We start from the raw sequence: 17,686 nt of genomic DNA, 5'->3' as shown, positions 1-17,686 counted from the left end.
ATGTGGTAGGCAGTTCGGGAAGGCTGCACCTTCCTAGTTCAGCCAAGTTTAGTTTGCACCCACCTTAGCCAGTGGTTGAAGCAAGAGGGCAACATGCAGCTGGGAGTTTAGGATAAAAGGAGACTGCCCCCTCTGAAACCTTGCAAGAGAAACCACTGTTGGCGTGTGTCCTGGTGGACTCTCTGTTTATTTGCATAAAGGACTCCCCGTCTCCTTTTTGGATGTAAACTTCTGGCATTTGTGGATTTTCCTATAAACTGGGATCTCATCCATGATCCTTCCACCATCTGGGTCCAGCATGTGGCAAGAGAAGCTGGAGGCAGCCAGTTTTGGTGGCCAGCTGCCTTTGGTGCTGGCCAGCACCAGGCGATTGGTTGGGTTCCCAAGACTGTCTAGGAAACAGATGAGAGGTGGAACAGGGAGGGTCCCTGTAGAATCAACAGGATATAGACACCCAGAGAGGATGGTAAGGGAAAGTCAAGAAGGGTCTTGGCAAATCTCACTGGGGAGTACAATTTTAGGGAGTAAAGCATGGCATGATTCCCAGGGTAGGCAACAAAAAAGTTGAAAAAGGGTTGAAAGTCGAAAAAGGGTTTCGACTATAGGGATGAGGATCCCAAAATACCTCCAAAAGGTCCTTTGGGAGAATGCTGAGATGGTTTGCACATTCTTCTGGAGGTAGTTAAGGACATGGAAGCCCAGAGGGTCAACAGGAGGTTCTGAGAAAGGGTTTCAAGAGCCCATACCCAGAGGGGCCAATATGGTGTTAGTTTGGGAAAGACTTGATTGGCATGTGGAGAAATATGGTTAAGGCAGACAGCAGCAGGAGTCTATGTGATAAGGAAAGAACAGTAAGGATTGGGAAGTTCTCTGCTTTATCTTCAAAATCCTCAGTATCATACAGGGCCAGCTGCAAGTCTTTTGTATTCCTTGTTTCCAAGAGAGGGAAAACAGGGAGGTATTGTCCTGAAGCCCCCACCCCTCCTCAGGATGTTATGGAGTCAGGGTGGAGGATTTGGGTTTGTCTGCTTGCGACTCAGGACTTAATTGGGCTTGTCTGTGGTGAGGAGTATGGATTCTCCAGGTGTGGAAGGGCAGGTCCGGCAGCATGGGCTGTGACTTCATCCACACATAGCCCCAGTGTGCAGAGAAAATCATTCCATGACACATGAATGTTACCAATTTTTTTACAAACTTTATACAGTCAAAACCCATAGAAATTCATTGGTTCAATGTTCATTGGTTCTAAGTTAAGTAGTTCTTAGTATTTGGTTTCCTATTGGTTACAGATCTCTTTGCCTCTGATGATAATTAGGTCCTCATCTCCTTTTTCAGACCAGGTATCTCCAATGCTGCCAGGGCTGTTGTTTGGAGCTGATGGTCAGTTGATGGCCCTTGGTGGCTGCTATTTTTTGTGTCTTCTTTGCTACGCACAAAGTTGAGATGTTAAACACATCGGGTCTCACCTGTTGGAACAATGCACTGGAAAGGAACTTCAGTTCCCTCACCCCCAGGGTGTAGGTTGGGCTTCATGATCTCAAAGTTTTTTTCCAGACTAGTTCATTCTGTGATTCTGGGAAAACTGACTAAAGTTATAAAAAAAATTTAAACTTGGTATATTTTCCAACACTGGGAATGAACTGTTAGTCCTCAGCCTGTTGATCTGCAGACCGCAAAGTGGGGAAAAAGTGGGGTTTTGAATATTTTGAATGTCAGTCACAAACAGGAAAGGGAAAGTGGAGAAAATGGGTTTACATTTAGGTGTAACCCCCACACTGCGTTATCCCTACTGTGCCCCCAGTGAAGCAATTAAGTGAGAATAGTGCTTCTGAAGATAACAGAGTCTTTGCAAAAGACACTGGAAGTAGTACCGCCAAGAAAATTTTCAAATGTACAAAAGATCAATCCTGACTACTACAATTACTTTCTGTCTTCTGAGAATACTGCCCTGCTGTCAAGCCCTGTGGAGCTGGACGAAGCTTGGTGAATTCAGCAGCATCCAGTAGAAAATCATCTGTTTGTTTTGGGGGTTTTTCAGTTGCTTTTCATCTTCATTCGAGAAAGGAATGTACCTTTGTGCAGGAACAGGGAAGAGTGAGTGTTGAGCCAAATCAACTTCCAATAAATTGGGCCAATCTCCAAATAGTCCAAACTTTTCATCTTTTACATTGCTGAGTGCTGATTTCTACAACCTGTCTTAAAATTAACACATTTTAATCCAGCTTTCTTATTGTTTTACTTATAGATTTTTGATTCTTTTGTCCCTTGAAGTTGTGACACACACAAGAAAGTGAAGCAGCAGGTGCTGGAGGTGCTGACTTAAATGATAGCCATGTTCATGACACACGAACTTTGAAGAATTCAAGGTTTTAGACAAGCTAAGGTCTTAATTAAAAATAAGCCTTGCTAAAGCTAATTAAAATAAATAGATGGGCCTTGCTAAAATTAAAGGTAGATAAAGAGGCCTTGCTAAAATTAGAGGTTAATCACTGGCTAATAACAAATTGTCAACTTTATGCTTGTTCAGCTGGGCTTATAATGAGGAACAAAGAATCTGGTGAGGAACTTCAAGAACATAAGACAATTGCAAATTAGAAACCCATTGAAGACATGGAACTAGGAGCCCAGCCAAGGGTCCATTTGTCACTTTGCATTAAAAAGGTAGAAAGGTCAGAACGAGGAAGAGCCATATCCCTTCCTCCCTTTTGTGACCCCTGCTCATAAAAAGACCACCGACCCATTTCAAGGAACAAACAAGCATGTTTAATTGCTTTTCCCTAATTAGCATAGGAAGCAGAGAGTGGGTGGCACCTGAGTTATGAATATGTATTTGCATTCAATACTTTAGTAAATAAAAAGCCTGTATTCACCTGTATTCGGGATCATGTGTATTAGGGGGTGACCCAACACACTGGCCCAGCACTGCTAATAAACATACACTCTGTAACCCTGAAACGGTTAAAGAGTCTTTGTCCGTCTCAGCTGGATACTGATACTGGATCATATCCATATTTTGGTAAATCATTCAGAGATGACTTAAAAGCAGTGCTGATCTGTGTGGTAGAAGAAGTGACCAACAAGCTGCACTCAAAGCACTCAGTGATTTCTGCTGCAGCTGTGAAAGCAATGGAAGTGTTGAAAATTGTAAAAAGTTTATTTTTTTTTTAAAACTTTGGTCAGTTTTGTTTACTTATGTGCCAGGGGAAGGGAATTGAAGTTTCTTGTCAGGGGACTGGTCTACCAGGCAAGCTCTGATGAACTTAACATCTCAGCAGAATGGGAGTAGCACAGAAGATACACAAAAGATGACAACCATTCACAACCATGAACGAACATCAGCTCCAGACATCACCCCTTGCATGGTCAGAGACACCTGGTCTGGGAAAAGGGAGATAAGAACAAGAACCCTATTAGCATCTGAAATGAAAAAATCCATATTCAGTAGGAAACAAAATACTTAGAACAGCACAACTTGGGACCAATGAACATTGAACCAAAAAATTTCTACAGGTTTTGACTGTATAAAATATATAATATATATCATGTATAATATATATAATGAAATATAATATATTTCTGTATAATATATATAATGAAAAATCCAGTCAAGAATTACGGGCCTGGTATGATTTTCTCTGCACAACCCAAGCATTGTGTGGATGAAATGATTTCTGTTACACATCCTGGCCAGAACAACATCCTGGCCAGAGAAACATAATGCCTTAATTCCCTAACCCTAAAATTGTTGAAGAGGTTTTTCTTTGTTTTGTTTTCCTGACAGTTTTGGTTACAGAAATATCCATTGCTCACTTCAGTAAGGCTGACCCCTGACATGGACTCTCCTCAGCTGTGTCTCTGCCTCTGCCACACAAGAGAATGCTGAGAGCCCTGACAGCTCTTGTTGTCTGTGGAACGCTGCAGCTGACATCCACCAGAAGCTGTGGAGCTGCAGTCCTTACACACCAGTGCCCCAACAGGCTTGAATGTGCATCAGCATTTCCCAAAGGTCCCAGGAGCCCTTGGCTCTGTGCTGCTTGTCTGAAGAGGAAGTCCTGGACTACAGCTTTGCTAGAATTCAGAGCCAAGGGGCTTTTGGAGTTTGCTTGGGCCCCATTTGACTTCCCAAGTGAATAGCTTTGCTGTTGGCATGAAGGGACACAGGCCCATCAGAGCTTCTGCAGAGCAGCCTCCTGGAAGGCTCTACATTACAGGCATTAGCTTCATTAGGATAGCAGGATCAGTTCTTTACTGCATGCTTGCATGAAGATCATTAGGCACCTCCTTTTTGTATCTCATGCAGAAAAGGAGCTCTTGATAATACCGTGCTACTTAAACCCACATTGGGATGTAGCTCTGTTGTGGTTCACAATGACACAGATTGCCTGCTTTGTTCCTGCCCACCCTGGTGATCCTGTGAGGGACTGTAGTGTATACCATGCACGTTTGGCCTCCAAGAAAAGCTTGGATTTGCTTCTTAGTGTGGAATAAATACGAGAGTAATGAAATGGACAATTAAACTGCTCACTGTGGAGGACATGCTCACGCTTTTGTATGTCAGCCCTGTACCTCATGCTCCCAAGGCTTGTTACTCAACATGAAACATTTTAATAGAAAAAACTCAGATCTCATATTACTTCTGAATAAAATTGCATCAGATTATTGAGAATTCTGCTGGCAGGAACAAGGCAAAAGCCTTCCAACACTCACTTGCAGTTGTCCTGGATTTCTGCAGCCCTTTGTGAAAAGTTGCTATAGGCAGAGTGTTTGGAGTTGGTTTTATCAGGAAAATCAATCCACAAACACCAGAGTTTTATGTCCAAAAAGCAGACAGAGAAGTCCTTTTACTTTATTCAAATAGAAGGAGAGGCCATGGGACATTGCCCTGGGGTCTTTCAAATTTTTGGAGTACGCAGCCTCCTTTTCATCCTGATTTCCCGTCTGCATTTCCCTCTCTCTTTCCCCATTGGCTGAGGTACTTGAGAGTTACAGACTTCCTGGAATGCCCGATACCTAAGATTTCCCTCTAATGTATAACCCTCCCTTTTAATTTTTTATTCTTATGGAATTTATGGTTTTCCCCCATTGTTTCTTTCATCTTTCAATATACAATTTCATTTATCAGCAAACCTACAGTTTGTTTGTAAAGGCAAATATCTTTTTGTCCATTCATCAATCAGTGGAATCCTTCTCATTGTTTCTTTTATCTCTCAGTGCCAGTTTTATCTACCAGCAGACCCAAAACAAACAAGACTTGTTTGTAAAGACAAATCTGTTGTTCCTCTCAGTTTTATGGCCTTTCTGAAAGGTGTGTGGAACAGTATGCAGGGCTCTCCTAGCAGAAAATGCCTGGCCAGCAATCATATTTTAGGAGTCCCCTGCGATGGATTCACACAGCAACGCCAAAGCTGCTGAGAGGAAGGCCCAGAGGAAGACAGCCCTCATATTTCTGAGGGAATATCTCTGACAACAATCCAACTTGTCAAGCAGCTGTGAGAAATACTCACTCACTGGTAAAGGTGAAAGAGGAGAAAGCCATCTAAGCAAAACTCTTTATGAATATAAACGAGTCAGCTGAGCCGGGTGCATTCTGCTGACAAGGCGCACCTCCCCTCAAATGCACAAACCTTTATGCACTTCCCGGGCCCGCGGGGGTGCCTGTCCCCTTTCCCCCCGGCTGCTACTCAGGAACTTCCCTTCTTTCCGGCCGCCTACCAGGCTCCAACCAACACCTCCTTTCCCTTCCCCTTTCTCCGCCCGGTAACAAGCCTGGCTTCACTGCCCTTTTCCTCCCGCCCACACTCACCAGGCCCGGCCTGCTGCTCCTCACCTCTTTGCCTGCCTGACGTGAGCTCTCCTTCCTATGGCTACCTACCATGGCCGAAGGAAAACATTATATTTTATCCCTCACACAGCTGACCTGACGTTTCCAGCCATGGGCCAAAGGGGAAAGCTTTCAGTGTGTTTGGGCAAGGCCGGGTTATGCTCAAGGCAAAGGTGTGTCAGTGCACTTGGCTCCTTCTCTCCTCCTTGTGTCTGGCACATTCTGGAGCCCACAGGTCCTGCAGAAACCATCACAGCACTCAGCGGGAGCAACCTTGTGTCCAGTCCTCACAGGGAGCTGTGGTGTCCAGCACTCCACCTCACTGGAATGAGGAACTGATGCAGCCCCTTTAGAAGGAACTGAGGAGGTTTGGCCTTCAGATCAGCTCCTTCCCACCTCTTGATTTGCTGCCCTGGCCAAGCTGCTGCTTGTGGCAGCACTTGTTTCACAGCTGAAAGCCCTGCTCTGCTGGCGTGCAGCCATTGCAGGAGCTTTTGCTAGGGACATGGAGCCTTTCAGATCCTCCTAAGGAAAGCTCGGGGCAGAATTTGTCAAAAGATCATTGCATGGGCGATGCTTTTGCCATTAAATCCTTTCTCTGAGCTCCATGCCTTGCACAGTTAATATTTGAGGAAACAAGTTTGCTGCTCCAGAAATTCCTCAGATCAGTCAGTTCGCCTGTAAGAGAACACAGATTTGGGATGTGTAATCTCACTTTCATTTATTGTGCAGATAACTACAGGAGGACTTCTTGTGATCTAAGTGAGCTTGCCATCTAGAACTTAGAAAAGTGGGGAGAGATGGAATCAGTAGCACAAGGATCTGCTCAGTGATTCTCCCACAGGCCTGAGGGATCTGCTGTGTTCCATTAGGCTTTTTAACCCTACGTCATGCTTCAGATACATGATGTCTAAGCTGAAATTTTAGTGGTCAGAAAAGCCTTAAAGAACTCTCTTCACTTCAATTTATCCCCCCAACAAGTCTCAGCCTGGTGATAAACTTCTTTTGACCTCCACAGCACTCCAATCCTGATGAGTTCTGTCGCATGGTTGGGATCACCGTGTTTCATATAACATTACTGTGTGTTTGCTGCACTGGGAAGACATGAGGTAAACAACTTGTTAGTTGGGCAGGAAAGTTAGGGTAGCACTAAATAGGCTGTGTTTGGTTTCCTGAGTGCTAATGATCATAAGAAGCTGGAAATTCCTGAGGATTCATTTCCCTTTGATGAAACCAGCAGAAGAATGACATGGAGTTCAGTTCTTGTCTACTGAAACATCTGCAGGGCCTGGAGCTGTTCAAGTGCAGCTGTGTTTGGTTTTCCCTCTTCAGAAAGTCATTTTGAAGCACCTTTTTTCATTCAGCAGTGAATGACTGCCACTGGCCTCCTCTGTACCAAGAACAGCCCCAGCTCATTTTCCATGCTCCAACCTGTAGCAATGGACCTGAACAACTTAGGCCATAGTGTGCTCCAGCCAAACCATCTGTAGAATTTCTTATCAGATCCTCTAGAAATTCTCAAAGTTGCTAAGACATAAATCATTCTAAAATAAGAAAGAAGAAGCTGAGAAACAGGAAAACAAGACCACAAGAACCAGATAGCAGGGGGCAGTTAAACACCTAGACTGTAACAAATCATGTATCCTAAGAAGTGCATGCAGAATGTGTAACCAAGAGAGGCACCAATCAAGTAATGCATGACCAGGTGAACACTAGTTTTAGAATCTAGAAATAAGTGCATAATGTAAACAATAAACAGCTTCCATGTAATCATATTCGCTCCTTGTTCAGAAGTCCTGAGCTCCCACACTGACCAGCACAGGCAGAAGGTGAATCCTGCACATCCAGGGCTCCCCCAGACTGCAGGCATATTGCTTTGCCACGGTCATTCCAGCTGCAGGGGTTTCACTGCAAGCGAGAAAGGGGTACCTAGCTTTACTTTTGGTGTTTTCCATATCACTTAGCTGGCCTCCATTAGGTTCTGTGTGCTGAATTTCAGCAACTAAGCCTTTAGGCACCGAGAGGGGAGGTGCCATAAGTAATGCCCTTCCTGGTGCCACTGTACAACAGGCTAGTTTGGAGGTAGAACTGCCTGGGAGAGGGAAAAAACTGGAGGCATGTGGAAGCTGGCTTTGTGTTACAGGTAAGCCAATGCAAGAGGCAGCTACAGGATGCACTAATTTCTGGTATTTAACTTTCCCTTGGTCATTTTTAATACCTTAGGCAAGAGGGCATGGTCCTCCTCATTTAGGAGATGAACTTAACCAGCCAAGAATTGCCATTGAGATATTTCCTAGCTATTGTTCCTATGAAATGAGACCCAGGAAGACAGACCTGACTCCGTGCTTTCTGTACGAGTCCCACTGGCAATGGGTCCCACAGAGAGCTCTGGCTGGAACACAGGAGAGCGGGAGAGTTTATCGTCTTTGGAGAAAGGGGCAGGCAACTCGGGAGGACTCTAAGGATGTTGCGAGGATTTGCAGGGACAACAAAATTCGAAGGGACAAAGCCAAAGTTTAATCTGCTACAGCAGTGAAATCATAGAATCCCAGGATGATTTAGTTTGGAAAGGACCTGAAAGATTGTCTACTCCCAAACCCCTGGATGTGGGCAGGGGCACCTTCCACTAGGCCAGGTTGCTCAGGACCCCATCCAAACTGGCCTTGAATGCTTCTAAGCTTGGGGCATCCACAGCTTCTCTGGGTAACCTGTTCTCAGTGCCTCACCAGCCTCACAGGAAAGAATTTCTTCCTAGAAACTTGCAACTTAGAGTAAAACTATTTCTGCATCAGCAACAAAAGGAGGGCTAAGGAGAATTTCTGTCTTCTGTCGGATGTGGGGGGAAACATAGAACAAAGGATGAGGAAAAGACTGAAGTACTTAATGCACTCTTTCCTAGGTAAAAACAGTCAGTATGGGCAGGCCCAGGGAGTGGTGGAATTCAATGGAATTAAATCCAGCTGGTGCCTGGTGACAAGTGGTATTCTCCAGGGCTCAGTACTGGGGCCAGTTGTGTTCATATCTTTATCAGTGATGTGGAGGAGAGGATCAGGGGCACCTCAGGCAGTTTGCAGACGACACCAAGCTGGGTGGGGTTGTTGATCTGCTGGAGTGTAGGAAGTCTCTGCAGAGAGATCTGGACAGGCTGGATCATGAGCTGAGGCCACTTGTTTGAGGTTCAACAAGGTGAAGTGCCCTGTCCTGCTCTTGGGCCACAACAACCCCATGGAAGGCTAGAGGCTGGGGGCAGCGTGGCTGGGAAGCCGCCCAGCAGAAAAGGACCTGGGGGTGCTGGTTGGCAGTGGCTGAAGGTGAGCCTGTGCGTGCCCAGGTGGCCAAGAAGGCCAATAGCATCCCTTCCTGGGATATGCTGCAGTGGTGGCCTTGGCAGGGTTAGCGGTCTCAGGTTATTGGGGGGGACTCATTATGATCTTCAAAGTCTTTTCCAGTGGAAGCAGTTCTGCAATTCTAAACCTCCACTCCTTGTTTTGAAGGATGAAGTCCCAAATAGACCCACATTTGGGTTTTTAAGGAATTTAGCATCCACCTTTCCTTGAAAGTAATAGGAATCAGGCTTTAGATGCTCTTGAAACACCTTTATTCCTTGATCTAAAGCTGTGTGTTTGAATTGAGGTGCTTTTGTATAGAAAGGTAGGACCATGGGATAAACACAGACCATTTAGCTTCAATGGTGCTTTTTTCATCTGCTTTTCTGCTTCCTTTCCTCGTGGGGGGCAGATTTGGGAGTATTTGTCTTGTGCTTTGAGTTCTGGCACAGGCTTGCTCGTTAAAGTTCTGTAAAATTTATCTACATGTTTGTACGTAAAAAATCTTGCAGACTGGTGGGAATTGCTAGAGACAAGGCTTACAAACCAGTCCCCAATATGATCAGCCCAATGTCCCTGCTAAAGTCCAGTTATGCTTGTATTAAGAAGGAGCAAACTATTCTAACTCCCCTGACCCCTCCCCCCTTTTTTTGTTTTTATGTAGCTCTTGGGGCAAGTCCTGTGTGCCATTCCAACTCTCTGTTATCAAATGTGTGAAGTGATGTTGCTGCTGTAGCAGCAGCCTGAGTTGAGCGGGAGCAGCTCCAAAGCACGGGGCCCCACAGCAGTGGGCACGGTGAGAGACTTGCCTCTGCTGCCGTGGCCATCCAGCCGTGGGGAGAGCAGCTGCTGGGGCTTCCCCCATTCTGCCAAGAGCAGTCTGCCTCCACCATGTGCACTGTATGGCCATGATTTTGCCAGAATGTGGAAAAGGCATCGTTTGAACGTATTTTGCTGTTGGCCACCATCACCTGACTGGAGCAGCTTGGTAGGCAGGACGCCCTGTGGGCAGGGCCATGGCCGGGATGGGTGGCTGTCACTTGCACTGGCAGTGTTACTTTTCCAGGCAGGCTCCTGATACAGCTGTGGGGGAAGGCACCAGCAGCTGTTTCAGGCCCAGCGAGCAGCAGCACATGGAGGAGACCCTCATCTGCCAAGAGCCCTCCACCCCTTTACTCCCCCCATGGCAGCACCAGGTGATTCTGCCGCAGGTGAAGGGCTGCAGCAGACTGGAGACTCCTTCAGCCAGGACTTGTTGCAATCTCGTTCCTGCAGCTGTGCCTGGAGGATGTTGGCCCACAGAGGCAGTGCAGATGCCCAGGGATGCTGCTTGGCTCAGGGAGTGAGTACAAACTCGGCAGAGTGTGTACAAAAGCCGCATTCAAAGCGCTGATGGCGAGACCCTGGTGTTGCTGGCAAGTGCAGCAGCTCTTCTTCATCCCGTGCAGGTGAGAGCCCAGCCTTGGAGCCTGTCCCTGGGAACAGGCCAAGAACTGTATTTGTCCTGTTTTAGGGCAAAACTGGGAGAGAACCTCCAAATGGGGTTCCCCTAGAAAAGCAAATTCAAACAGCCCCTCCCCCCAACTGGTGCAGGAAAAGACATTTCCTTGGAGAGAAGTGGAAAAGACTGTTTATTTAACAGAAATGGAATAATATTAAACAATAAAACCTCTCGCTGCTCGATGAGATGGCAAATCCAGGAAAAAAAGTCCTTTTCATGTGGTGTAGCTCAGCTTGCTCAGGTTCTTCTCAGTCTCTCCGACACCGGAAAGTGTCGAGGCCCAGGCCCTGGTGGGCCAAGGGTGTGAGATGCCGGGGTTTGTCTGGGTTTTTTTCAGTCTACAGCATGTTTGAACAGATCCAAGAATGAAGGAAAAAATAAAAAAATGCTTTTAGTATAGCTTTGAATTTTCAGGAACAGTCAAAATGAGAATTGTTTTGAGGCCGGTTTTGTAATGTTGGGTTTGGGTGTGTCTGCAGGAAAGCAAGCAGGAATAAAGCGCTGCCACAATGAAGGAGAACTTTGCATGGCCAATTTACACCCTACAGCTACAATGATCATATTGGCCCACTGAATACTGGGGGCATCTAATGCAGACTGCAAAGCTTCTTTGAACATATTGGAGAGATGAGACTTGAAGAAATAATTTAGCTGATGGAGAAAAAGGGATGAGACCCACTGGACCTTTGGCTCACAATTAGTTCTGCCAAATCAAGCATGATTAGTTTTAACTGCTCTGTGGGAGAGTATTTCAGAATGACCTGCCCCATGATATTTCCATTAAGGAGATTTTGAATTGTCAGGAACTGCCAAGATCAGAAAAGTTTTGAGGCAGATCATATTTTTGTCGGGTTTGGGTGTCTCTGCAATACGGAAAGCAAGGAATAAACCCCTGGAACAGTGAAGTGGAGCAAAAGTGGAATATTTGGGTGGTCATACTCCTCCCTCCAGATATTGGCCACCTAAATTCTGGGCTCATCTGCTGGGGAGTGCAAAGCTTCTTTTACTTGCAACTCCTGGTGCCATTGTTTGTGTCCCAGCACTTTGTTGGACGTGAAAAGAAATAAACAAAATCCCACACCAGCAAGCTGCAACCCAGAACTGAGTGGGAATTACAGAAATAAAGGCCTTGGAAAGTAGCTTAGGAAAGCATTTACTTCCTAGACAGTGTGAAGCCCTCCGGCCTGGCCTGGCTGGGCCCAGGGCTGGCTGTCCTTGGGAAGGGAAAGGGATGGAGTTGGGGTGGGGGTTTTGTAGCCATGGAAACAGAACCGTGGGCGAGCGCATCACAAAGGGGCAGCCACGAGCTGGGGTTGTGACGGTTGTGGTTGACACGGACACAGCGGCAGGAGACGCGTCTGGCTCTGCCTCTCTGTGCCGACTGCTGGCGATTGGAGTCACGAGACCTTGCTCTAGGGCTGGGTAGCAAGCTCCATTCGCTGTCTACGCGGAGACCGTTCTCAAATTCAAACCGAGATACTTCTGCGAGGCAGAAGCACAGGTTCTACCATGAACTTCACCGGAAAAGGAAAGAGCATGGAAGGAAAAGGTGAGGATAGAAAGGAGCTGAAAGGTCTGAGCTAAATGGGAAAAAATCCCACCGGATTTCAGGGAAAACTGGTCCATGGTGGTCAGTTCTGGCTCTGTAGGTGGCTGACAGATGATCCTGCAAGGATGCCCATGGCATCACAAAATTCTGTCGTTAGTTTACTCTGCGTTCTCCTTTTTGATAGTAGCCAAATCATTCATCCTGTCAGCCAGGACAGGGACAGTGGCCACAGCTGACCACAAATTGGACATGGCCATGAGATGCAAGTCCTGTTTCATTCTTTGCCATGAATGTCGGATCTCGCAACAGATCAATTTCCTGTCCTTGCTCTGCTTGCTGATCGCATCTAACCCTGAGGACGCTATTTCTGTGTTATAAGAACACCAGCAAGGGCTCATGTGGAGAAGTTTTGTGTTTTTCAGAAACTGCACTCACAGTTGTGTAGGGCTTTAATGGGTATTCGGAGAAGGCCAAACCTCAAGAGAGGATCTTTTTCACCTCTCATTTTTTGAGCCTTCCACTTTTCCCATGTGACTTAATAAGTCAATATTATTCAGAAGAATTACATGCAGGTTAGTTACATGAGAAATAAAACTTGAAGACAATTTCTCAATAGTTAAAAAAAATCTCTCTAGCATCTCATCAAAGAGATGTGTTGATGATAATGGTGGGAGTTCACCTATCTCACCTCTTCAAAGACTTTTGAGCATGCCACAGACTCACACAAAGGTGAGGGGGGAGCTGGGCTGCTCTCTGGCAGGAGGAAGGGTCTTGTGCCAGCCGAGAGAGCCTGTGCTCATCCCCAGGGAACAGTTCTGCCCTGCATGTGCCCCCTGCAATGAGCTGTCCTGCTGCCAGTGCCCCGTGCAGCTGTAGGGCTGCTCAGCTGTGGGGCAGGGACAGGAGCAGGAGGCTGCATGTGCAGCTGAGCCATGGCTGCAAAGCCCAGGGCTCTGGGCTCCCTGCTGTCCCAGGCCAGCCCAGAGGCCAGGCTGTTCCTGTGGTAGCTCTGTGCAAGTGGGGCAGGGTGTCCCCCAGCCTGCCTCAAGTGGCTGCAGGCAGGAGCAGGTTTCCCTGTGCAGCTATTTAGAAGTTTGCAGCAAGTCTGTCCCATGAAATATGGAGCTCCAGATGCATTAGGTTTGCACTGCAACCTGTGTCATATTTTGTGTCTCCACTTTACAGGCCTGACTGGCTACCCTCTTGCCAAGAGATTTTCTCTGGCAAATCCTTCTGTGCTCCTTCCCTCCAAGCCAATGCCCCTCATCCCAAGGAGCTCTTCCAAGCCAATGAAGAGCTGCATCGGAGAGCACGTTACTGGGAAAAGTGGCACTGGCAATGACGATGACACCGGAAAAGAACAGGAGTCATGTTCAGAGGGAAAAGGACGTAAGGTAAGGAGACCAAACTAAGTCATGTGTGGGAGATTTTCAGTTTCTGTGCTGTAGACAGAGCTCGGAGAGCTTTCCCTGTGGTGTGATCCCAGGGAAGCTGCTGAGCCAAGGAAGAGCTCAGCTGGACCCTGCGCTTCAGGCTGTTTTCACAATGGGTGTGTGGTGTAGACTTCATGTCCTCAGCGTCTATCAAGAGCAGGAGAGACCTTTGAATGGTTTCTGGGCTATGCCATGGTTCCTCCTCTGTCTTGTGGCTGAGAGAACACTCAGAAGCAGTCAGAGCATGTAAAGTTGTCCACTCTGGCCAAGCAATCCTTCTACATTTAGTAACCTACGAGTATCTGTGAAGTATCTCTGTGTCTGGGTGGTGTTTTGTCTCAGCTGGGTCTGGTTGGGATGTTTGCTGGAATAGGCAGTCCTGCACAGTCAGTTCCAGGTTGTCTCAGCTTTGGAGCTGTACAGCCATGGCCTTCTGCACAGTTGTCTGTGATGTTGTTTCTAGACTTCATCAGCTTCTGGGCAGCTGTGTGCTCTGGCGTGGCTTTGTCCATAGGGAAGGGGTGGGAGGTGGCCATGGGGAGAACAGCCCAGAGCCCAGCCACACCATTAGCTTTGCAGCAGGGCCAGGAGCTGCAGTTGTTTTGGGTTTGCCATGGGGTGCAGGAGGAGGCAGATGGACAACAGCTTTGGCAGACTGAATGTCCAGTCAAAGGCTTGAGTACTTGGTCTCAGCCTTGCTGAGAAAGGGCCCCGTGTATCCCTGACAGGAACTGATGTTTTTACTGAAGATTGAACAGGTCCTGATTTGGCTTTTTAGCTGTGCCAGAAATGATGGGATACTAAGGAAGGGTGTGCATCTGTCCCTGCTTGCTCCACCCCCCTTCCTGGTCATGGCATGGGAGCCCTGGCGCAACTTGGGAGGCAGAGACCTTGCATAGAGCCGCAGATCAGAGAGCTCTGCTGAACTTCCTAAATGCCAGTGAGCCTGAGATGCTGGATGTGTGGGAGCTGGAGATCTCTGAGCATCCTGAGAGCTCAGCAGCATCTGGCCTCAAAGGCTGCTGGGGAACTGTAGGAGGGAAGGGCAGCAGCAGAAGGAATGAGGGGCTTGAGAAAAGCAGGTTTTGCCATCCTGCAGAATGGCTTTGTGGGGACGTGGCTGGAGATCAGCAATGGTTGTTAGGTGCTTTAGGGGCAGGGAGTTTATAGGGATATAAATGCCTTCCCATACATCCAAAAGGCCAGTGGAGGCATCGTCACCTGAGAACATCTTGATGTCAAACCTGTGGATGATTCCCAGCTGGGAATGCAGTCACACTCGTACAGAAGTGAGCATGAGGGGAGAGGTGGTAAATGTGTGACATGATCTCTCCCTCACCACCTGCCTGTCCTAGGGCACCATTCTCCATCCTGGGCCAAGCTGCTCCATCAGTCTGACTGGTCTTTTCCTGCCAGGTCCCAGTGAAGTCCATCGCTGAATGTCTTGGGGCATGCGTGGGGGCAAGACTGAATGCGTAAAGTGAGCACTGTGTTCTACTCTTTGCAGGCTTCCTTGCTGTATCCCACTGAAGGGGATAAGAAGAAGGGGTCCCTGGGACTGTCTTTGATCCCCCAGTTACGCAGGGCATTGAGCAGTGCTGCAGGATCTCGGAAAAGCTCTCTGCAGCTGGATGTGCAAGAGTCCCAGGAGATGAGGTAAGCCAAGGTGTCTGCTGCTCCAGTGTGCTGTTCACCTCGCTCTTCCCATCTCGTGAGGTTATTTTGCACAGTCAGCTCTCCCATGTATTTAGGCAAACCTCTGTGTATTCAGCATTTGGCCCTATCTGTGGTGATCCAGCCCAATGTCAAACCCAGCACCATATGGCCCAAGAGCAGAGGTGGTGGTGGGGAAGAGGAGGCAGAACTGAAAAGCTCCTCAAGACAGGTCCTCTTCTGGACCTGGCTGTTGATTCCCTCTGTAATGTTTGTGGTGTCATTTGGGAACTGTATTGCATGGGTCTGGATGCTGCAGATCTTTGAATACTGTGATCCTTCACTGTCAACTTCTGCAGCCACATTAACATGTTTGGGCAAATACTGGCTACTTTAGAGGTGTCTGCTAATTTGGGTATTGTTTCTGTAAATGTCAGATGTAACTTTTCTGTGCATGGACCCTCACTGTGAAATGAGATCCCAGAGATGTTTTGGGGTATAGATGTATAATCCGATCGACATTTAGTATTTTTATGAGGGCTTAAGATCAACAAAGGAAAGTTGCTAGAGAAGAGTAATAGGACTATACCTGATGGGAAGATATTGGCTTGGAGAAGTATGAGATAATGTATCTGTCAAGCTTCTCTGTGTGACAACAATAAAGAAGGAGTCACAGAACTATCACTCACATTGAAAATCGTCTATAGGGCTTTTAAAGTGCAATCTGAATATCCTTCCATAGCAGCTGTGTGTGAAAAAGCCTTTTTCTTCTTGAAAGAGAAAGGAGGTGTAATAACATTCTCAGGAGACAGCAGTGCTCTGACCATATGGAGCACGAGACTGTCACCAGTGTAAGGCAAAAACAGGCAAAGTCAAGCTTTGCAGCAGTACAAAAGGAGCTGCCCTCCATAGAGACTCGTGTCTCAGCTCAGCAGCTCTTGCTGCTTCAGAGAGGCTGTAGGAGCCACTTGGCTCCAAAAGGAGAGACAGCAGAACTGGGGGGTTATGATACAAGTTGAAGAATGACTGCTGTGTTTCAGCCGGAGCTTGGCCAGCTCTGTCTGACTCCAGCAACTGAGAGCTTAAGGACAATGAATCATCTTTGCAACTTGTTTAGTTTCTGTGTTGCATTTCCTCCTTCATCAGAGTGACCAAGCTAAGAAGGTTTGCCTCCTTTCATGCTTCACACATTGCCTCCTTTCCTCTGTCTTCCGCTTAATATGTTCTTTTGTCCTCTATTTTCTCAAGGTCCACATCCGGCAGCAGAAGTGAAGATGATGAATCTGAAGAAGGAGGTTGGTACAGGGCATGTCTGTCCTCAAATGACCTTAAGAATTCTGACATAGAAGTGATATTTTGAATGGTTGGATAAAAATAATTCTTTTCAAAGTTTCTTTCAATTGATTTCAATTCCTTGATGGGCTCAGTGGACTCCTGAAGGGCCCAGTCACTGGGAGTGTGCTGTGGTGGTGCAGTGAAAATTCCTCCAGTGTGAAGTGTTGAGTTTCAGGAGCTGGAGTGGCACCTTGAGCCCCTGGAAATGCAGTGCAGGAAACGGAAACATTCCTCTCCATCCAGCACTTGCCCTTCATCTCCCTGCAGCATTTCCAGTGTCACAGTAGAGAATAAGCAGATATTGAGCCTGAAATGGGAAACGTTCCCAGTCTTTTGTCTTGCCCTTAAAGGAGAAAACCTTTCCTTGGGGCACTTACTGAGCTGAACCCTTTGAGATCTGAAGGAGATCCATGAACATTGTCTGGTTCTGCACTGGGAGAAATAGGGAAACCTCCTCTGAGGGAAAGTCTTTGTGAAATTTTCAATTGAGGAGAAGGAGGTTTCCGAATGGATGCAGCCTATGCAGGGTCTGAGTTTGTCATCCTCTGAGAGCACAAGCCCAAAGCCACCTATGGCAGGTTCACCATGACAAATCTCTTCCCCGACTCTCTCTGCCTGGGTCAGTGCTGCAGGCTGAGGCTGCAGGAGGAGATGCCTTCTGCCTTGTCCCTCCCTGCCTGCCTTGCCTGATCCCTGACAAGTAGAATTGTGCCAGACAAAATGCAGTCTCTGGTGCATCTGTGTCAGCCAGTGCTTTCAAGTTGAAAGCCTCAATGAAAGTCTGTTGTTGTTCCTTTGCCATCTCTGGGCATTTACTGATAGGAGAGATGAGACTTGAAGACATAATTTTGCTGCTGCAGGAAAAGAGATCAGATGTCCTGGTCCCTTTGCTCAGGGTTTGTTCTGCCAAATCCTGGGTACAGCCCCTTTGGAAAGACTCCTTAATTGCTGATATGCAGCTGCAATGCTGAATGCAGTTGGGGAGAATTACTGCTCAGTATTGCTCAGGTCACATTTTTGCTGGATTAATTCTGGCCTAGAAATTACCTATCTCATCAAAGATTGCCA

At 47.1% G+C, this 17,686-nt stretch overlaps 1 protein-coding gene across 4 annotated transcripts in view; it reads left to right on the top strand.

Moving 5' to 3' along the window:
* Positions 1-11,909: 11,909 nt before the first annotated feature.
* Positions 11,910-17,686, top strand: part of LOC111932519 (uncharacterized) — a 61,411-nt gene continuing 55,634 nt past the window's right edge. Inside the window, exons 1-4 of one of the 4 annotated variants that reach the window (XM_086871453.1) lie at positions 11,910-12,197; positions 13,383-13,591; positions 15,138-15,286; positions 16,532-16,578. In XM_086871453.1, coding sequence (XP_086727579.1) covers positions 12,158-12,197; positions 13,383-13,591; positions 15,138-15,286; positions 16,532-16,578 — 445 coding nt within the window. In that variant the 5' untranslated portion in view covers positions 11,910-12,157. The remainder of the gene's footprint in view (positions 12,198-13,382; positions 13,592-15,137; positions 15,287-16,531; positions 16,579-17,686) is intronic. The other 3 variants (XM_086871474.1, XM_086871464.1, XM_086871458.1) reach the window with 3 other exon arrangements.

This window comes from Cyanistes caeruleus, chromosome 2 (assembly GCF_971803275.1).
Source record: "Cyanistes caeruleus chromosome 2, bCyaCae1.hap1.1, whole genome shotgun sequence".
Lineage (NCBI taxonomy): Eukaryota > Metazoa > Chordata > Aves > Passeriformes > Paridae > Cyanistes > Cyanistes caeruleus.
This window is presented reverse-complemented; position numbering and strand designations above follow the sequence as displayed.